Source organism: Drosophila persimilis, unplaced genomic scaffold (genome assembly GCF_003286085.1).
Source record: "Drosophila persimilis strain 14011-0111.01,24,50 unplaced genomic scaffold, DperRS2 tig00000191-arrow-pilon, whole genome shotgun sequence".
NCBI lineage: Eukaryota > Metazoa > Arthropoda > Insecta > Diptera > Drosophilidae > Drosophila > Drosophila persimilis.
The window spans coordinates 7590454-7613200 of NW_020825298.1; the positions used below are offsets into that span (position 1 = coordinate 7590454).

A 22747-nucleotide genomic window follows, 5' to 3' on the forward strand; every position below is an offset into this window, starting at 1 on the left:
GTGTGTGTGTGTTTTCGGGTGTATTTGTGTGAACAACTGCAAAAAGGAGTGTCTGAAAGTAACGACAGAGACAGCGGCATGGGCGGGGGCGGCGGCAGCTGCGGCACACACAAAAAACATAGCATACATTTTGGGGCCAGCATGTACCATAGGGGGAGCAAAGTAGGAAAAAGCAGAGAAAGGAGGAAACATTTGGAATGAAAAATATGTTCTATATATATATGTACATACATCAGACATATATGTATCTCCTCTACCTTTGAATCTCCCCTCTTTATCTTTAACAAATGCAACAGAAGTTAAGGAAAATCTTTGAAAAGGTGAAAGCGACTTTGACCAAAGGAAAGTTGGGAAAATTAAGGTAATTTAATAGATTTTGTATGTATTAAATGTAATAAAAGATATAATATTAATTGGGCTTTTCATTGAAAAGTTGTACATGAAAATGATTTTTTGCAGTGCATTTCGAATTATTCGAGAGAGTGGCCATGAGAGATGCCAGAAAGTTCCATTTTAAACCAAAATCTAATGCAAATCTGTTCTATAGCTATTTCCTTATCTACAGGAAGTTTCTCTGATATATAGGTTATCCTCGCCTCAAGCCCACAGGCAAATATAGCACAAAAAAAAAATAGACATATGCAAAACTATGCTAGAAAAAAGTAGAGCAGCCTACGACAACAGGCGGCTGTAGGCGGCAGACAGTGACAGTGACGACACTACCCATTGGTTGAGAGTGGGGCATGCAGCGCGGGTGGGTGGTGCATGTCAAAAGCTCATGACACTGACTGACCGCAACACACGCTGCCCCCAAAAGGCCGGGGCTGTCCGGTCCTGTCCCCGCCAGACATGTCAGACATGGAGGCGGCCAATTCATTACGACTCTTCACCTCCCCCTCTCGCTCTCTGTGGTTGCATGCCCCTCCTTTCGCACTGGCGCTCGTTACTGGGTCTCTGATCGATGGCTCTCTGCGGTCACGCGACTGTCGGGCCAACGCTGCTCTCGTTGGCTCGCTTTTGGTCGACCTACATTCAATTTGCGAGCGACCGCAAAACGCAGTCTGACAGTTGACGATTATAACCCATCCGATGATGATGATGATGATGATGAAGAAGATGATGATGATGTGGATGCAGCAGGGCAGGGGGATGCATCCATGCCATATATATATATATATGTATACTATAGCGAAGGGTAGATGCAACGTCAAATGACAGCAGCAGCAGAAGCAGCAGCAACAACGGAAATATGATTTTCCGCCATGGAAATCGAGAATGGTGAATGGATAGTGGGCTCCGATAGGCAGTGGGTGGCTGTTATCCTCTTGTGACAGTGCCTTTTGCAACGGATGTTGACTTGAATTAAGTTTTAAACACACTTTTCCTTAACTAAATCTTAAATTTGATTGAAAATCTTTATGAAAATCAACGTAAATGCTTAGACAAACGTTTCGAATTGGATTTTTCATGAATATTACTTCAATATATCATTGGTTAAATACATACATGAAAGTAATAGCTACTATAGGATAACAAAAAGAATCTACGATACCATTGCTAAATAAATATTATTCAGGTGTTCCCCTTGAAAACATAATTCTGCACGATTTTCCCCAATCACCCAAACTCAGGAAAGAAAGCAGAAATGTTGCAGAACTAAAGACCAGAACCAGAACTAATGAAATCAGATGCAGAAATACATTCCCCACTTCCTAAATAAGATCCGATCAGACGCTTCAGATCATCTGGTAGACACCGACCATCAATCCGAAATGAAAATTAAGTTCATATCCGGTATAGGCATCATCTTGCTCCTGTCTGGCCTTTCACGGGCCCAAAAGGATCGTGAGTAGAACGAGCGAATGGAAAGATGTCACTATTATATTGATATATATATATATATCTGCAACGAATGTGTCTTACAGCGAGCTGTAATGAAGAAACAGCATACTCCGGTTTTTGTTTGGCCGGCATACCAAATTTTACCTACGATCCCAAGACGAAGGAGTGCAGAGAGTTCATATACGGCGGATGTGGCGGGAACAGAAATCGTTTTAGAACTAAAAAGCAATGCGAGGACATGTGCGTGGAATAGGAATATTGTTTAATATAGAATATAGTTCCAAAAAATAAGTTTTCCTTGATAAAGTCCTTGAATTTCCATCTTCGTCCATTTTGGCTTTGAACTTTCACGTTTACGGCACCGATTTACAGGCTGGGCGTGTCTTTGTCTTTCGGTCATGGTTTCAGTTAATGCTTCGATTCCATTCACAGAACGAATGAAATTATTCTGTGTAGGGGAATTCTAACAGCTTTTGTTACACATTAGTAGTCGCCCCCAATAATCTGAAAGATACAGGTTGCCAATGAGAATGAAGTTTATCTCCATTGTAGGCATTATTTTAGCTTTGTCTGGAGTTGAGCCTTTCATTGAGCCACCGAAGATAAAAAATCGTGAGTATAACCAAGAGAATATTGGAATGATCGAATGGATGTCTCTTGCAGCGATCTGTTTTCAAGAACCGGGCAAAAACTCAGATGGAAATACCACTTGCTACGACTTTGAGCCACGTTTCAGCTATTACAACAATACAAACGAGTGCAAGGGCTTTTTGTACGGCGGTTGTGGTGAGAATGATAATAATTTCTTCAACTTAATTGGATGCGAGGCCGAATGCATGTAATAAACCATTGCGAAAACTATATACACGAATTCTTCAGCAATAAAAGGATATGCAGTGGAACTGAATGCACTTCCTTATACACATACACTTCCTATAACCATAATATCCGGCAGAAACACTCCACTATCCACAACGAGAATGAAGTTAATTTCCAACCCTTTATGGCCTTGATCTTTATTTGGCATGAAATCGATGTTAAGGGCTCTGGTCTCGGTTTAATTCCCTTTCCAGAACTAATTCTGACTCCACCTTTTATAAGAACTTTATATTAGAAATAACATTAGTCGCTCCGCATCATCTGAAAGAAGCAGTGCAGTCCATCAAAACCACCAAGAAAATGAAGTTAATTTTCGTTGTTTTCATCATCGTGGCCCTGTCTGGCCTTTCACGGGCCCTCAAGGATCGTGAGTATAACGAAAGATCGCAATAGATTTCGATTGATACATATCTGCACTAAAACTAAAACACTCTCCTGCAGCAATTTGTGGACAAAAACCGGCCCAGCATGGCTACGGAGATTTGTTCTGCGCAGCCGCTTTTCCAAGATTTAGCTATTATCCAAATTTGAAGGAGTGCCAGAAATGGTTGTATAGCTGTGGAATCACGAACGAGAATCATTTCAAAACGAAAGAGGAGTGCGAAGCTAAATGCAAGGAATAGTAGAAGCCACAAATGTTTCGTTCCTTTCTCTCTCTTTTGAATCATGGCGTCAGAGCACTCTCAGTAGTTCTGAGCTTAAAATAAGACCTGAAAAGAGAGTTTCCGAACCACAATGCATAATTCCATCATATTTGTATTTCCTGAGTGCCTAGACAGGCTCTTTCGGTCATGGTACGGTGGTTTTGCTTCTGGAATTTGGTAAGAATCAGGTTGGTTCCGGTTTAAGTTCCTACACGGAACTAATCGTATTCTGTGGACAAAAATTCGCATTCCTTTAGTTGATAGATTAAAAATCCGTTTAGTCGGTCCACACAATCTGGTAGATGCCATCGATCAACCATCGATCCACCATCGGGAATGAAGCTTATTTCAATCGTAGGCGTCGTCGTGTGTCTGTCTGGAGTTGCACCACATAGGATAAAAGATCGTGAGTATAACGAGGGAACGGAATTCCGATTCTCAATGGATCTCAATTCTCAATATATCTTGTGCCATGCAGCGATGTGTGCTCTAAGAATGGAACAAAATGGCATTGAAAGGGGCTGTACGACCACTGCAGGGGTGATGCGTTATACCTATCATCTGAAGAAGAATCGGTGCAAAAAGTTTAAATTCTATGGATGTAATGGGAACAATAATAATTTCCCAAGCCGATTCCTTTGCGAATTAATATGCAAAATTTCTTTTTTAAAATCAGACTATCCCTAAAGTTTTCGTGTACCGGGTATAATAAATACTATAGATCCCGACCGATTTGGGCGAGGAGTTTCGGAGGAGGAGTCTTTGGCTTTTGTTCCTTTGGTCTATGGATCTTTCGGTTGTGGTTTCAACCAAGAAAATCAATCGATCAACCTGATTTCCATGATCTAATAGAACAGAGGATAAGTACAATACTTGAGAAATCATTCTCTCTTTCACAATTCGCTCTTATCCTTTCATTGCTCTTCTCGTTTGCGGTTGCTTTTTTGTTGCATAATGTATAATGCCTCAAAGTACTGTAAAGCGAAAATCAAACTGAATTCTGCGTTTGAGTTGGCCAAGAGAGCAGGCAACATAGTTTTGTTAGTTACAATTTTTGGTTTTGTAGTCCCCACACCCTCTTTGGACATGACCTGATTCCTGGTTTGCTGCTGGGGTTTTCTTCTGCCAGCAAGAGTTGAAGGTCGTTTTGTTTGAAATGAGAAAACCCGCAGCCAACAACCAGCAGCATTCGTAGTCTCACAGAGTGAGACCTTTTCTCTCTCCCTGCCATTCACTCTCTGTATTTCTCTGTATTTAGGATTCTCCATTTCTCACACATTCTCTGCTGGTCGCCGGCAGCACTTTGTGCACCACTTTGGTGAACCACACACGCCCACATACCAGTGCCAGTACCAGTACCAGCGCCAGTACGAGTACAAGTACGAGTGCCATATCCATATGTAGTACAATCCTGCAAATGGAGAAGCAGACTCTTGACGAGGCTCTGGCATAATGGAGCCACATCCACATCCACATCCAAATGCGAATCCGAATGAGGGGAATGCTAATACAGTCAGCACTCTCTGTAGAGGAATGATGGGGGGGAATTATTTGGAAAGTGGGTCGTCTTTAGGGGCGCTGTTGTTTCGTTAGTTTCCACAACTCTTTCGAAGGATCTCCACTGTACCAGAAGGCAGCTAAAAGCTGTATGAGTGTATTCATGAGTGTGTGTGTGTGTGTATGTGTGAGTGTCCCTCCGACGACTATTTACAATGGCATTGCAGTTTCTTTTGTTAGTCAACCACTTGCGATGCGAGAGCTGGCAAAAACCGAACAACAATCTGCCACTGCCACTGCCTCTGCCACTGCCACTGCCACTGCCTCTGCCACCCACTTGCCCCACCCTCTGCTCGGCCTGCATCCCTCCCTCTCTGTCTCTCCCCCCCTCTCTCTCTGTCCCTCTGTGGGTTTTATCATAGCGCATTTCCATATCACTTTTAATCTTTATTATCGATGACACAACGATTGCCGGCAGCCATTTTCTGCTTGTATTCTTTTTTCGTTCTTTTGTTAGTATTTTTCCACAGTTGTCCTGCCATTCAATCTGCTTTTATATACCCTCTAAACGAGGATAGTGCCATTTACGAGGAACTCTTTGTGCCCCAGAGACTTAAGCATCCCAGCCAGTACCTCAGTTTTTGAGTCTGAAACATTGCTAACAGTCTTCTTGCCGCCACAGAATGTCTATCGATAGCACGAACGCAAATATCATTAGCGAATCACATCATATAGTTTTCTCAAGAAAATTCCTTCGACAGTAAGAAAAACTAACAGAAAGAGTTTTTATCGATATCGAATAATATTCGATTAAGTGATGATTATAATCGATTATTTTGAGTGATATGAAAAACTCAATGAGTTATCGAAATCGAATAAAATTATTTATCGAACTATTGATGATTTGGAGTCGCTTTAATATCGAATATGATCGATATTCTTCTAAAAAGATGATAATAATTAAGGGTATTTAAAGTACTTATATCCCCTCAGTATTTTTTTTGCTTTTTCCTGTACATAGTTTTCAAAATGGCGAATATCTCCCATTGCTTGGTGCTCCCTCTTCCGGTCTCCTTCATACCACTCCACAATCCACACTCCACTCCACTACTCTATTTTCTTTCGTCTCTCCACTTGCCTCCCTTTTTGGCCTTTCCCTATCCTGTGCTCTAGTTCTGTTTCGTCTTTCGTCCTTTTCCTTTGTGTGTGTTTTCTTTTGCAACAATTTTGCAACTTTATGTTGTCCGTTCCCCAATTCCCCGACTTACCTCTCCCCTACTGCCTTCTGGGAGTATAGTATGCCTCGCTGGTCGCGTAATTCAAGTGGAAAGCGTCGCCAGTGTCGAGACCCCATAAAAGCCCCAAGTGGCATGGTCGGGGTGGCGTTAGCGGCATGAACAGAACATGGTTCGAGGAGTCCGAGACAACAAGAGGAAGCAGCAGCAGAAGCAGCAGAAAAGCAGGCCAAAGAGGGGCACGGACTGGGTACGGGAGGCAGAATCTATTTTTTCAATGTGTCCTTCGTCCTATTGTATAACCAACAATGTCTGCCACTCCCTAGACCCCCAATCCTCTGGCCACCACTCCGTGCCACATTCCATTCATTACCAACTGCGTCGCGTCTGAAATTTTCATTTATATATCTTTTTTTTTTGTCCTTTCCCCTACTCTCCTTCACACAGTCTGTGGCTGTCTCTCTCTTTTGGCCGACATAATTTGCTAACTGAAATGGAAAACATTTTCGACAGGCCGATGCGGGGAGTAGAGGCGGCGGACGCCAGGCGGCAGACACGCGCACCAATACAGAGTCAAAAGTGAAACGAGCTCACACAGACAGGCAGGACGAAAGGAGGAGACAGGAGGCAGACACAGGCGGCAGCTGGCGATGGCAGGAGGAAAAAGAAGAAGACAGGCGGAGACAGGAGATGGCAGGAGAAACCGGGACGCAGAAGGCAGCAGCAGAAAAAGGGGCGCAGGGGGAGAGGCACACATACAAAAAAAAAATAAAATAAAAATGGAGGCACAGACAGGAAAAAGCATGTCGCCGACGAGGACGAATCGGATATGGAACACACAGGAGTGTGCGTGCGTGTGGCTACAGCCGTAGCTTGAAGGCCCATTGTCCTGTTCCATTGTCCTGTTTTCGTTTTTGCGTTTCTTATCGATGGAACTGGGACTGGCACTGGCACTGGCACTGGACTTTGGCGTTGACGATGACTAGGACGACTGCCAGGACCAATGGTAATGGTGATGGTGATGATGGTGATGGGCGGCCCCTTGTCACAGTTATGAACTTTTGTCCTTTATTTTTTTTTTGTATCCCCAATCCGAAAATAAATGCTTTTCAGGTCTCCTTTTCCTGTGATCCCTGATCCTTGTCTGTCCTTCACAACATGTCATAAAAGCGTGTGACAACAACAACAACAACAGCAAAATGATATAATAATGACTCAAGTTAGGTCCAAGTCTGGGTCTTGGGTCTTGGGTCTCGGGTTTGGGTCTCGGGAATGGGTCTGAAAATTGTCCCTTCCATTCTCTCTCTGTTTATCTAAATGTGGAAAGGATATATTTATATCCTTGCCCATAAATACGTATGTGTGTGTATAAGGTGAGTGTCCCAGCTTAAAGTCTGTTTGATGTCGATACAATCACCTATTGAATCACTTCTTAAAATATATTGAAAACGTTCTCGTACTAGTTTATCTAAATCGATTAAATATAGTCTTGGAACAAAGTTATTTTCTATAATAAAGCCTGCACAAATGTAACAATAAATTCGCTTGAAATACAGTTAGTTGTACTTTTTTCCCTACATATTGCCATACCTGTATCGCACTGTATCACATTTTCATTGCCTACTTTTTGGGGTTGAAACCTTTCCTAATGAGACGAGGGACCTTTGACTTGACCAAAGGCCAGCAGCCATTCCCTCAACCATCTCTGACCCCGAAAACAGACGCCACAAACAAAGCGACGCTCGCAAAATATCTATTATCATGTGAAAATATTTCGCTATGAAATTAACATTTCCCTGCTAAATACCATTGTGGGTAGAATGATGAAAAACAAATGTTAAATCGACTAATGAAATCCGGATTGGAGTGCGAGTGCTAAGTGGAAAAACACTATGCCACACGTGCCTTTCGATTCGAATTAGTGGAATGGATGGCTGGATGGATAGGTATGAAAATGGTAGATGGATGGATGGCTGGATGGATGGTTGTGTCTGATCAGATAATTGCTGGAACAGACAAACAGAGAGGACAGACGAATGAATGATGTTGTTGTGTAATTAGCGAACGAGGGTTTCAACCCGTGTTTGAGGCATGGCTTAAATAATAAATAATGGATGGAATAAAGGATTGGTTGCTAGATATTATATGGGTATATACTTGAAGGAATGGAATGGAAACCGAAAATACTAGCAAACGGAGGAATCTACGTCTAAGTTATCTTGGGAAATTTACCAAAAAATTCACTAAATAAGTTATCGAAATCGATTAAATATATCGATTAAATAAATGGTTTATTTACCGAAAAATTCTCGACATTAATTAATCAAATCTTAAAATTTTAATCGATCATTGTCTGCTTTTCCCATCGAAATTGTTTCAATATTTTGTGGATCGAAATTTATCGATTTAAGAAAGAGGAATAAGGAAAGAGATAGGATACATAAATAAGACCCTCCTTAAGGTTATCCTCTTAAATATTTCAAATCATCGTAAAAAGGAACATAAATGTAGGAGCTTGGTTTTACATTTCTTATCCCGCTATCCTCCTATCCCCCATTTCCTATTCGTATTCTCGTATCCCCTATTCTTTGTGCCTCTTCTCTTCATCATCAGTGAGGCGGCCCCGTACCTTCTCTCATAGATCATTGATCACCATAGAAAGCCATAACTTGAACAAGCAACTTCCATGGCCATGGGCCACACACACAATGGATGGATGCAACTGCCACGGAGGCCTGAGGTGCCCCAAAGAGCGGTGGCAGTGGCAACAGTTGCATCGACCCAAAGGAAGTCGAGGTCTTTTGGTCTGCGGCACAAGGTTTTCCATTGGAGTCATCGTCGTCGTCGTCGTTGTCGGTCGTTGTCGGTCGACGTCGTCGTCAGGTGATGAATGGTAATGAAAATGTTGCTCTGTCAGTTGTTGCTGCTGCTGTTGCTGTTGCACCGCCGCTTTGTCTGGCAGTTGGTGCCCCGAGAGCCTCAGCCAACAGTTGCCTCAATAAAAACTAATGCAGAGGCAACGTCAGTTGTTGTTGCAGCCGATAATCATCTGCTGTTGCCGCTGCCTCTGCCGCTGCCTCGGCCACTGCCGTTTGCCGCTGCGGTTGTGGCCATGGCGGTGACGGTGACGGTGGTGGCTTGGCCCACTTGTTGCCACCACCCATAGACGACGTTGCCACTGCCACTGCCATAGCCATAGCCATAGCCACAGACTGCAGTCCCATCAAATGTGGTAGCAGAAAAACATAAAATTTTATGCATTCGTATTTCTTGTGAAGCAAACAGTAAGCAATACTCGTACTGCTCCTCGTACGCCCCATCACAGGCCCCAAACAATTGTCGGGTTTTCTCTTCAGTTAACGTTTTGTTGCTGTTGCTGTTGCTGCTGTTCGCTGGCTCGTTTTGATTAATCTGACGTTGTAATGCAAAAAACCATTTGGCCAAAAGCAGTAGCCACAATTAAAGACCGAAGCGGGGGATACTCTTGCAAATCGGCTGTTTTATGGGCTAAAGATTATTCGGTTTTCTATGCTTTATATCTTAAAAAACAGTGAATCGGTCCCCGAAAGCTTCGCTTGTCATGCAGCAGCACCCCTCGGTCGGTTCTCTGTTTCTCCCTGGATCTTCCTTCTCCTTATTACAATCACAATACCCTCTTTGAGTGTATTTAAAAAAAAACATATTGAGCGAAACAAGTTATTACCACAAGATAGCGGCGAAAAAAATACATAGTCTTGGGTCTGGCACCGCCTCGTGCCTCATGTTCAACCCAGTTAAAAGCCCAAACTTGACCTGGCCATGGAATGGATTTAGATACGAGTAGGAGAGTACTTTATATCCTCCCAACAGCAGCAGCAGCAGCTGCCGCAGCTGAAAAAAGCCCCATAAAAAAAGGGGAAAATTCGAGTCTAATTTCCCTCTTTTTCTTTCGGATTTTTTTTTTTTGGGCATGCCGCCCACGTTCCTTCTGTGTTGGCACGAGGCACAATAAAATTGCGGAAATGATTTCAGTCAAATGATAGACAGGCTTTGATCGGGGCGGCGTCCAGAGAGAGAGAGAGAGAGAGGAAGCCTGCAGCTTGATTGGATAATTGCAGGACGCGTCTACGTAACGCCCTCGAAACGAGACTCAGAGAAAAAGCCTCAAAGTCAAGGCATAGAATGGTAGCCTCTAAAGAATGTATTTATGATTTACGATGGGGAGAGACCTTCATAGAGAGAAAAGAAGATTGTACGCCCAATTTTCATACGAATTTACAGTTTTTTCATATATGCACTAAAGGATTCTAGAGGATTCTTTGGCTAATACTATTTGGTCTTTCTTCAATGGTTGGCATTGATTACAGTACAGCCCACGGATTTTACTCAGAACCTGTAAACTTGTACTAATGCACATTCAGAAACGAAAAAGATATGTACGATATAACCCTCGAAATGTTGTTGGAGAGAGCCTTGCAGAACGAAATCCCATAAAAAGGGTCGTCGCACTAAAACCATTCGACCATCATAAGACGATGAATAGGCATATCATAAACAATTTATCAAAATAATCAGAATCATCTGAAAAAAATCGTCTCAACAAATTATTACAATTTCGTCGCGAATATACCATGCAAAAAATGTCTTTTCAAGCGAAAGCCGAGGATTTGTGGGTTGATTCCACAACAACCGACCGAGAGGCACTGCTGCATGACGCAGGGGCAGAACAAACTTCGCTGCATACCTCTAGGAGACGAAAAAAAGCGAATCCAATGTGCTTATCCTTATGATTAAATAAACAAAAACCAGACACAAAAATCCACCAAAAGAAAAAACTCGCTTTAAGAAAAGCAAATCATCAAAAGCCAGAAGGAGCTTTAATGTGATTTTCAGAACATGCGCCACCCACAGCTGCTGCCACGCCCCAGACCCCGAAAAGTAAGGAGAGAGAGAGAGAAAAGAGGAGAGGAGAGAAGAGAAGAGAAAAGCGAGGTGAGAGGCAGTGGCAGGGAGGTAAAGGACGACATAAACTTGGAATGTTGAATGTGCCTCAAACTTTTGCTGACATGACTGTCACTAATGCCAAACACGCGCCACAGTTTTCACAGACACAAGCGCACACAGACGCATGAACAAACACCAATACCGGGCACACACACACACACAGGCACAGACAGCACACCAGCAGACATAACGAGCAATACATTTGGCACAGAAAAGCACACACACACACACACACACACACAACACGAAGGAGAAGGACGATATAACACACAAAACTGTGTCGCACTCACAGCAGACATCGAAGGACAGCAGCCCATAAAGGGGGAGAAGAGAAGCAAAGAGAGTAGAAGAAGAGGAGTCGTAAAAGGAAGCGGAAGGATGAGGGAGAGGAGGACGCAGGGCAGCATGTGGCACCAAATGCCAAAAGCAACGGAAGCTATGGGCGAGGCAACAACTGCTGCCGTCGTCTGGTAAACGCCAGCAGACAGTGCCAGCAGACGCACGCACACACACAGCAGATTACTACATATATAAGGAGAGAGAGAGGGAGAGAGAGAGAAAGTCTGGGGAAAAGGGAAAGACAGGGCGAGATAAGGCGCCATATACAGGGCACAGACCGTCGGAACAACAGACGAAACGGCCGAAAGACCGACTAAACGACGGAACGACATGGAAGCAAAAGTGTTTTCCGATGCCCTATCTTAGGCTACTTATGAATAGATGGATAGGTAGATAGATGGATAGATATACATATAAGTAAATAAATAGATAGATAGGTAGATAGATAATCATGGATATATTCGATCCTAAGATATAAGTGTATTACAAAAGATGTGCTTAAAATATATTTATTGGTAGGAAGATCTCTCGAGAATACATGAATGGATAGATAGATAGATGTCTTCAGTCCCAATTTTTGGTTGAAACTGGTGATAAGATCTCTCAGTTCTGATGAAATAATTCCAGTCTATCAATAAAAATCCTTTTATACCATGGCTCCAGGGCTCGTTTATTGGTTTCTATGAAAAAAATCGGAGACTAGATGATTTTTTCTCTCTTAAATACAGATATCCTTTATATTAATGATAACATTTACTTCCAAGTTCTATTTCTTAGAGTATTACAACCTTCGGTTCTCCTTGGCTGATTTTCTTTTTTTTGTGGGTCGTCCCAAAAAGCAATTTCCCCATTTATGGCGAACCTTGTTGTTGTTGTTGCTTTTGCTGTTGTTGCTGCTGCTGCTGTTGGTTTCGTCTCGGCAGACGCTGCCCAGCCACCCAATTAAGCCATAAGTCCAACCACCACCACAGCCACTCTGCCACACTGCCACAGCCACAGCCGCCACCCACTGGCAGCCCCACTCCTGAGCTCTGGCTTTAGCTATGGCTGTTGTTGTTGCTGCCACACACAACCTACAGCAACAAAATTTGTCTGGGGGCGTCGCCGTCATTCGGCTATAGCCTGCTCGCTCTCTCTCTCTCTCTCACTCTCTCTGCCAAAAGGCAACAGACGGGAGAGGGGGTAAAGCAAAGGAAAAACCCAGCAGACGTTGAAAAGTTTTTCCTTCCACTTCTGCTGCTGCTGCTTCTTCCTATTTCCTTAGCCGACATTTCTTTTCTTTCGTCTTCTTCTATTTTGTATCCCTTGGGTTTTCGTGCCACGTTGACGCCCTTTTGTCTTACGACATCGACGACTCGCCATCGCCATTGCCATCGCCATCGCTGGCAGTGGAAGGAGTGGGAGGAGAGGAGTCCCCAAGTTCCAGGCAGCATCTCAACAGCGACAACGTTGTCTTCATTTGGATTCTACTTTTGCTCTACTTTTGCCACTAGTTTTGCCTCTGCCTTCCCCTTCCCCTTCCACTTCTTCTTCTAGTTTATGCGCTTCCTTTTCTACTTGTTCTTTTACTTTTTGTTTCATTTATAAACTTTTTGCTCTTGTTTGTAGTTGTAGTTGGGATGTGTCTCAAGGGTGGTTTTGGGACATCTTCCTCTTCGGTTTGTTCTGGTTTTGGTTGTTTCTTTTTTGTGCTAGTTTTTATTGATTTTAAAGTTGAGCGAAAAATCTTTTTACTGTGAATCATGAGTGACCTATATTACGAGAGATTTTACGTACATAGATCTTTTTATTTACAAATTTCATTCCATAATAGTCATAAATATAGTTTCATATTTTGAAAGCTGTGCGGATTTAAACAGAAAATTCTGTTTATAAAGTGGTTTATATGGCCTGAAATTACAGATATTTTAGACATATTTTAGACATATTAGAAATACCAGAAAATGGTTCATAAAAATACCTGAAAATACCACGAATCACCATACAGAAATACTGCAATACTGTAGACTATACGCCAGACCCTTTTACCCACGCTTTTACAATGTCTTATGCTTTCTTTAATCCGAATCGACATTTCCAAACCATAACCTAACAAAAACCTCCGGACCCCGCATACCATTCATAAGCGCCCAGACTCCGTAACGATCCCCCCCGCTCCCCACAATACCGCATGCCACTCAGACACGTGTTGCTGTCAAAATCGACTTATTTTTTGTGTATGTCTCCCAAAAAACAAGGTGCGTAAACAGGTGTCAAAAATGAGAGACAGAGACCCGGCAACAGAAACCACACCGTCGTGCTCTGTGCCTCTGTCTGTGGCATAAACCAGATCCAGCAACTTGTTGGTCATGATGTTTGCTTTTCGAATGAAGGCGCAAAAAGTAACCAACAAAACCAAAAAAAAAAAAAAATCAAATAAAATAAATGTAAATCATTCGAGACGCCAATTGACGGTTGATAAATTTCAACTACGCATAAAGCTGCTCTAATTGTTTGTAATCCCACGAAACTCGTTTGATGTTGTAGGCGCTTTACGGCTTTTCTAGTAGCGATACACTACATAACGAAACCATGGCGACTTGCTAGTAAAGTACGGTAGTCAAGTATGTTCCCATACGTTTGCGTTGAAACCAAGTCTTAAGAGTTGATTTTTGCAGATGGCCTTCGCCCGATGATCATGATTCCAACAGGTGGCAGGACGACGACAAATAAGCATTCCATTCCACTGGCCATTTCCAACAGGTTGGCAGTTCTACGATGTTAAATTCGATATTTAAAAGGCAACACGCAAGCGATAGTTGTTATCTTTTATTGTTGATGTTTTCCTGTAAAATTGATCAAAACCAAAGCCAACAACTAGAACTAAAGAAAAATTATAGTTTTGTGTGCATTTTTCAGTCCGAACCCTCGTTTCTAGATAGCGAACATCTCCAAGTAAGTACTGCCCCTACAACAATTTCTGCTGTCGGGCGTCCCGGAGCTTTTCGTTTTCAGAGAATATGTACATACATAAATCGTGTATCAGATCGTATATCTTTCTCAGAGCAGACAACTAAAAAGATCGAGATTGCCACCACAGTCGCAGAAGAGGACAAGATCGAAACAGTCGAGCAGGATATGGAAAACAACACGTGGTGTCCACAGTTGACAGGTTCACGCAGGTCGCAGCGATCATCTTCGTCATCAAATCTTTCGTTGTTTTACGAACCAGAGTTGCCAAGTGACTTCAATCGCTGCGGCAAGGTCATATCCATACACGTGGAGAATTTCATGTGCCATGAGAATTTTACGGTGGAGTTTGGACCCAACGCCAATTTTCTGGTGGGCAAAAACGGGAGTGGCAAAAGTGCCACGATCACAGCTCTGACCGTGGGTCTGGGCGGCACCGCACGTGCCTCTAGCCGTGCGGCCAACACACCGAGTACGTCTCTACAGGCTTCACTACCACGTGTGCCTTTCCAGCTTCAATGTATCCATTGATTGTTGTTTTCAGAGCTCATCAAAAACGGCGAAAGGGCAGCCAAAATCGAGATAACCCTGTGTAATATTGGATGGAACCGATTCGATGAGGAACATGTGGGACCGCATCTGACGGTGGTGCGGCACATACGCCAATCATCCTCGACCTATGAGCTAAAGGATGAACGCGGTAGAATCGTCCCGAGGAAATTAGATGATGTTAAGCGCCTGCTGCGCCGCTTTTGCATTCATGTCGAGAATCCCGTTTTTGTGCTCAGCCAGGAGGCTTCACGGGAATTTCTTAAAAAGTAAGTTCAACCGCAAAAAAGATTAACGAACGATGATTGCAGCTAAATGATTGCAGACTGGAGCCAAAATCAAATTTCACACTCCTGATGAAGGCAACGCAGCTGGATATTTGTCTGAATGCTCTCGAAGAATGTCTTGTGAAACGCAAAAACCTACACCGAGCTCTGGAAAAACTTGAATTGGTAGTCGAAATCGTATCTTAGTCTACTCTCAGTGCCAATACGTTACCCATTGCCACAGAGAAAGCAAATATCGGAACAACTGGTGGCCGCCGAGGAGGAAAAATTAGCCACACTCAATGATAGGGCAGCAGTCAAGGCAAGTAGACCATTAGATGGGTTTCTTTTACTAACAATTTTTTAACAATGCCTCTTCAGTTGAAGTTAGAAGAAGCCAGCACCCAGCTCGCTTGGCTGTCGGTGGGCCAGCAAGAGGAGGAGCTGGCCAACTGTGAGCAGATGATTCAACTGATGGAAGCCAAGAAGGCCAAGCTGGAGGCAGCCAAAACCCAGGAGGACTCCACACAAGCCAAACTCACGTTACAGTTGAGGTTTCGTTGACGCGTGTGCTGGTGCCAGGCCTCGGGTTGGAGTACACACCGTCCCCCAAGTATGCCGCCTATTCGTTTCGTACATACCCAGGCCGATACTTGCAGGTGGACGATCGCATCGAGCAGCTGCAGGACGAGCAGCGTAGTCTGCAGGAGCGTGCGGTATCTCTGGAAGCGGACTATAATACACAGACGGAACTGCTGAAAAGCATCGCTCTGGAAGTGGCCAAAAAGACATCCGAAATCGATCAGTGTCTTGCCGAAGTACAAGAGGCTACCCAAGAGATGTTGGAAATAGGAAACACCGAGCACCGGGATCTGCCAGAAGATGACCGTCTGGTAAGTGCATACCAACGTTTCAACTTGAAGTCGAATTACATTTTGTTTCCTCAGATTGCCGATTGCCGTGAGAGAATCGAGAAGTGCCAAGAAGAACGCTGTGAGCTGCAGCTGAAACTTGACGAAAGCGAAAATCTTCCGGCCCAATATGAAGCTAAGAAATCCGTTGAATTGAAGGCCCTCGAGGAGATTACCAAACAGATGGAGAGCCTCGAGGCGAAGGCCCACGAAGTGTCCGGAAATAAGCGTACCCTGGACAGTGAACTCTCGCAAAACAATCGCAGTCTCCAAAAAATGGTAGAACTGCTGCGAAATCAGAAAACAGTTAAACAGGATATTCTCAATGAATTGGCGAAGGCGCGCCAAGCGGCTGAACTGATGGGGGGATTCATCGAGACCACGAATACGAAGAGGAACTCTCAGACATAATAAGTCAATGCCAAGCAAAGATCAAACAAGTGGACCAACATAACTACGATCCCGCAGAGGTGGAGCAGAATTAAAATATCGCTATCATTACTTGACGATGGTTCAGAATAGTATTGAGGTAAGGCTTTCCCCCTATTCCTTTTCACTTGAAGTAACTTTTTTATGTTCTACAGAGTACCCTAGAACTGCGACACTTTAAAGTAAAGTGTAGTAAGTAAGTAAGTAAGTAAAGTAAACTTTGAATTGAATCTAAAAGCAAAGACGTGGGACATTCATGTCTTTCCGCCAAGCGGCAACAAAACCTCAAGCGCCAAAAGTCTGTCCGGTGGCGAACGCTCTTTCACGACCGTATCGTTGCTGAAAGGTCTTTGGACCACTTCAGATCATCCGTTTTATTTTCTAGACGAATACGACGTCTTCACTGTGAGTTGACGGTATTTTTTGCGGAATTTTGGAACTTTCTAAACTTCTGTTCATTGCAGGACGAAATCAATCGGAAATTGATAACCGAACTGCTAATTAATGAGGGTCAAGATTGGCGAATGTGACAGTATTGCTTTCAGACACCCCTGGACACGGAAGTGGTAGAGAGTCCATACATCAGAATACTCAAGTACTGTCATACTGTATAGAAGTTTACGTTGAAAAAATGTCTTAAGTGTTGATATTGGCAGGTTGCCTTCGCCCAAAGAAGATGATTCCAATAAGTGCTCTTCGTAATTTTAAGACTAAGGTATTTTTTGCAAAAATGGAATATTCTCATAATCGAGAATATATTAAGGAAAATTTACTCCAAGTAACTCCTACAACTTCTTCTTTACAAAAATAGCACTATAAGTCATTCATTTTCACAATATAACATACATATTTCCCAAAAAAGAGTATTTAAACTCCCCCTTAGTGGAAGATATCTTTATGTCTGTCATGGCACTGGCGTGGTTGATTGGGTTATTGTTTGTCAGAAACCGCAATCTACTTACATGTGACAGTTAAGCGGCTCGGAAACCGGCACCAGACCATCGAAGCTAGTGAAAACCGACTAGCAAAAATATGTGGAACTCACCTGCAAAGAGAGCAAAAAAGAGAAAAAAAGATAATTAATACCATAGGAAATATGTGTCTCTGTATCAATGAAATAGTTTTTGGTTTTTTGGCTATTGGCAAAAGTTATCTGTCCATTGAGAAGGCCAAACAAAAACACAAAAATTATCTTGTAAAGAAAGAGATTTTAATTGCTGCAATTTCGGCAATTAATTTGTCAATAAAATACATTTGGGCTTTTAGCGAAAGAGATGGGGAGGTGCATGCATCGTTCTATTTCTTCTTCTGTGATCTCTGGGGATGGTGCTGCCTTTATGCCAAAGATTTATGTTGCACTACTGCATGCCACACATCCAATCTTCAATCTTCAATCCCCAATCCCCTAACCCCAAATCGCCCTATCATTTCTCTGGCAGACTCGTGTGGCAATTATTTTCAATTTCATTGCAATTTTTCCCTTTATTTTTGTTCTGCTGTTCTGCTGCTCTTTGACGTTGGCGTTGATTTTTCTAAAAGTGTTTTTCTGGCCAGAAGAAGACTAAGCTATGAGCAGGCCAATACGATTTAGGCCCTATCTCACTCCTCTCCCCTCTCCCCTCCCCCTCTCTCTAGCGGTGCATAATGCACAAAAAATTAAAAATAAATTCTAACAAAATATTGTGTTTGCTGCCAAATGAAAATGAATACTGCGGCACAGATGTACAACGAATATTTCACTATGGGATGCTCTACAAATCGGAGGAATGTCAGGGATATAACCAATGCATATAAAAAGGGTACTTAGATCTATGGAATTTATCTATTATTTTGCACTTTTTCCCGCTCCAATTTTGTTTTAACTTTGAGCTTTTACAGTTCGAGGGAATGGGTGGGTTTTTATAGGGGTTTTCGTAGGGTTGGGGGTATGCCATAAATTGCCCCAAATGGTTGCAATAATATGCAAATCGCGCCCATCAAAAGCCTTTGGCTATGGCACACAATAAATTAACACAATAAATTCAATGGGGGAAAAAAAAACAAAAGAAAAATATAACAAGAAATGGACAATATGTAGATACAACGATTTAAAGATACTCTGAAACATGGTCTGCATTTATAAGGATTCTTTTCAGTTTAAATCCGTGAAATTCTATATAATTCTTCAATAAAAACTCTTTAGAGTAGATAAAACTCTTGATTTAAACACTTTTCGATATGTGAGACTTCTGTAAGCTAAAAAAAATATAGCTAATAGAACCATATAGCATACATGTACATATATAGATTAAAATATAGAGACGTTTGTAGACAAAACTTCGATTGGAACTTCGACTGTCCGCTTAAGTGCCCACTTTCCTTATAGACAGAGGCGTCATTCTTCTCCTTATAATCGTAATACCGTTTCATTGAGTGTATTACACATAAAAATAAAGAAAACAATAGGAGAAAAAACCATAGACACAGAGGGGAGAGAAGGTATGAAGGGGGAAGAGCCCCACGTTGGCAGCGGCGTCAGTTTTTTGCGGCGAGACACAGTGCGGAGAAAAAAAGAGAGAGAGACAGCGTAGAGAGTGGAGCAGACAGAGACAGAGCGACAGACAGACAGGCGTTGTTGTCCTTTGCGTGCGACGGCGTCAAAATGGCGTCGCCAATATGTCGCCGGGCCATACCCCCAGCCATGGCCCAAACTGGGCGCGATATCCCCTGAACAGCACCCTATACTCCGTACTGGCGTACTCGGTGCTCTGCCCCTCCCTATAGATGCTATTGCTGTGGCTGTTGCAAGTAGCCGTAGTTGGGGGCAGCGTTAATTGCCCCCCTTTGAGGCGACTGACAGCAAACGATAAACGAGCAAACAGTTGCAAAAAAAACGTCGCGCGAAAGAAGGGGAGCCGAGGCGACTCCACTCCTCCCTCCCATCAGATCTTGGGACGGGGAAGAGGGAGAGAGTTGTACCCTTGCTAAATTTATATGAGCATCATCATTATCATTTGTCTCGTTCCCGCTCTCCCGTTCTCCCCCCCCCCCCCCCCCTGCTCCCTCTCCCTCCCTCTCTCACTCTTCGGTTTGCCATTTTTAATTTAGAAAATGTTGTAAATTTACGCTAATTTATTGCGTGTCGCCTGAGGCCCGCCGCCAACAGGAGGCATGGCAGGAGGGGCTGTGGCTGGGGCTGTGGCTGTAACTGTGGCCTGTGCTGCTGCCTGCCACTGCTGCCTCTTGTGGCATTAGTCACTCTCTTGGTTGGTGGCCAGCTAATTGCCACAGAAACAACAACAGCAATAGCAGCCCCAACAGCACCACCAGCAGCAGCAGCACTGTGCAAAATCCTAACCAGGACATCTTAATCGCCATAAAAATACAGTTTTGATTTACAATCTGAAAGGCTGAAAAACGCGCGCAAACGGAGAAAGAAAACAATTTATTAAGCAAGAGAGAAAAGTGCCAACATTATTTAGTAGAAATTTATAAAAATAAAAATAAAACGGAAGGAAAAAAAGTACGAGTCCCACTGGAAGAGAGCTGTAGAGAGGTGTAGAGAGAGATGGAGCACTGCTTCACTGCTAAGCCATACTGGGAGAGAAAGATATTCTCTCATTCATAATTCTAGCTATAAAAACAGTAGAGATAAACCTTTCTGGAACGATCTTTATCAATCATCTCCACTCTCTCCACTACCAATCAATCCTCTCCATAATAATCCTCTACCATAGGAAACTCTTTTATCTCCAACTGTCTCCAGTAGAAGAAGCAGTAGTAGCCTAAGAAGATTCAACAGAGAAAACAGTGATCCATCTACTGAACTATAGTACTATACTATATACCTATATACCTTAACAAATCTTTTAGTATAGAAAGTACGATGTTCAGATCCAAAATGGTTCCTTAACTAAAAAGGATTGCCTGTACCCCCTTGGGGGCTACGGGTATTCCAAAATAAGGAAACAATCTCGTATTACTATCCAGAGGAACTTCTAACCATAAATCATCCGCAAAGTGAGAGGTACTCGTACAGAGGACGGGGTCACAGAGAGTGTGGATAAACCACTGGGAAACCGTAACACCGGACCCGTGAACAGGTGTAAGTTTGTTGTCGTCTATCCGCCACTCGGTCTCTCTCTCTCTGTCTCGAATGCAAAACTGCGCTAATTATGGACAACATTTTGCACCACAGAGAAGGGAATCCCGAGAAGGGAAACGGGAGAGAGATGGGTGCCTTGGTGTCACATGGGGGTTGCGGTTGACAGGAGAGCCACTCGGGGGAGAGAGGGTACTCGGGGGTTACTCAGGCTACACATCAAAGACAACTTCTGCTCCTCGGAATGGCTTTTAATTACGGCCCTCCTCCCTGCTCCTTGTCGTTGTCGTCGTCGTCGTCGTCGTCGTGCAAGAAGTCGACATTGTCGCTGGAGAAATGGAGATGGCACAGCAGAAGGAGGCAGAGACAGAGGCACGAGTTGGAGGAGGCAAGAGTACGAGTACGAGTACAAGTACGAGGAGGAGTAGGAGTAGGAGTAGGAGTTGGGTGCAAGAGTCAGAGAGACTCAGTCCGTTGCTTGTTTGCATAATTTATTGTAATGAGACCACGAGATGTTGCGGTGGCCTGCGGCACAGAGAGAGCTTTCCCGGAGCAGAAAATAGGATTGGAAAACAAGTGAAAAGCGTCTTTAAAGGAAAGGGAATGACTTGTGTTGCATTTGGAGCATCGAAATGGGGTAAGTTTATTGGTACTATAGCTATAAGATGAGAAAACTTTAAGGAGGAAGAAATGGAAGAGTTTCTTATGTTAACAATGATTCTGGTAGTGCCTCCATCCTTATATATCGTATAAATAGCCCGAATTTACTAAAAACCACAAATATACACCATTTTCCACTCGAAATTTCCCTTTGTTTTCCATCATAATTACCATTTTTTTTTTTGGTTGATTTTATTTTAATTAAAACGAAAGACTGGTTCCAGCATACCAGCATCATCTCTGTATCATCAGTCGCATTGTCCCTTGTTTTTCCTCTTTTTTTTTTGACAAATCATCGCTCAAGGTTTGTCCCCATGCCACATGCCACATCTAGCCCACACCATCAACCCCTCGTCGAGTGGCAGCAATGCAAATTGTGAAAAACCCGCAACGAATAACAACAGCAACAGCAAAGCAACAGCAAAAGCAACAACAACAAACAAATGTCTAATGAAAAATTTGTTGAAAAATACTCGCAGAAAAATGCTTTTTCGGGGCAGCTTTCAATTAATGTGGCAGCAGGGAAAACCGGCCAGGGGAAGGGGAAAAGGGGGGCAAAATGGACGGAGAAGAAAAGCGAAAAGCCATAGCAAAGATGGAAGAAAATGGCTCGCTCGCTGGCTCGCTCTCGTCTCAAGTTTATTTGTTTTTCGGGCAAGTGCAAAGTGCAGCAAATGAAATATTAATTAGCGGCCAAATCAAATGAAAAATGCAATAGATGGAGGGGGGCAATGGATGGTCGGTCGCAGGGGGGTGGGCCATGCAGTAGGGGCACTCTTGAATGTGTGTCAGCCGCAGCAACTGAAGCCCGCAGCAATTAAGGACATCAGCAGCATCAGGGATGCCATGCCAGTGGCAGCAGGACACCCGAAAAACTGAAGATAAATGCAACCCAAACACACACACACACATTCACGAGAGGAAAATTCGCCACACACACATAGACACAATGGTGGAAAATGTAGGTAAGAGCCAGGATGGCGACGTCGCCTCGAAAACTGGGTCAAAATTATAAACACGTTATCATGCAAATGGCACAAGGGAGAATCGAGTGGCAGGAGTAGGCGGAGGAGGCACAGACAGACAGAGAAGGAGATGGAAAGAGAGAGATGAAGCGAGAAAGAGACAAAAGGGAGACATGGCTGCAGAGGAATGCAAATTATCCTGGCTAGAGAACATGAAAAATACACAAGGACCAGAAGGAGGACCGCACTGGAGAGCGTTGGGAGAAGCCAGGAGAACAGGACAAGGCAAAACCGTGAAGGACAAGAGGAGGTACATCCCGGACAACAGGAGAAGGAACATCCACAGATATGAGGCCCAGTGAATGCCAAAAGTAGAGACTCCTCCTCTACGTTGGAATCCAGCAATGAATTAAGGAAAATCTCTGTTTCGGTTGTGCAGTGGCTCCCGAACGTTGACTCCTGACTCCTCACTCCAGACTCCAAACTCCTTCTGGCTGTCGTTTGCCAGAAACTGGAAC

At 43.4% G+C, this 22747-nt stretch overlaps 3 protein-coding genes across 3 annotated transcripts in view; 2 read left to right on the forward strand and 1 right to left on the reverse strand.

Annotated features, from left to right (window-relative positions):
• The window catches only part of LOC6589429 (putative mediator of RNA polymerase II transcription subunit 12), a 111196-nt gene that overhangs the window by 50376 nt on the left and 38073 nt on the right, over positions 1–22747 (reverse strand). The gene's annotated exons all lie outside the window — the stretch shown is intronic.
• On the forward strand, positions 2328–2844 carry LOC113565697 (chymotrypsin inhibitor SCI-I-like). Its single transcript, XM_026988548.1, has 2 exons — positions 2328–2454; positions 2506–2844. The coding sequence occupies exons 1-2, from the start codon at positions 2367–2369 to the stop codon at positions 2682–2684; spliced, it is 267 nt and encodes an 88-aa protein (XP_026844349.1). The 5' UTR covers positions 2328–2366; the 3' UTR covers positions 2685–2844.
• On the forward strand, positions 3000–3474 carry LOC6589425 (kappaPI-actitoxin-Avd3a). Its single transcript, XM_026988549.1, has 2 exons — positions 3000–3088; positions 3163–3474. Exons 1-2 carry the CDS (start codon positions 3022–3024, stop codon positions 3342–3344), a joined length of 249 nt encoding a protein of 82 aa, XP_026844350.1. The 5' UTR covers positions 3000–3021; the 3' UTR covers positions 3345–3474.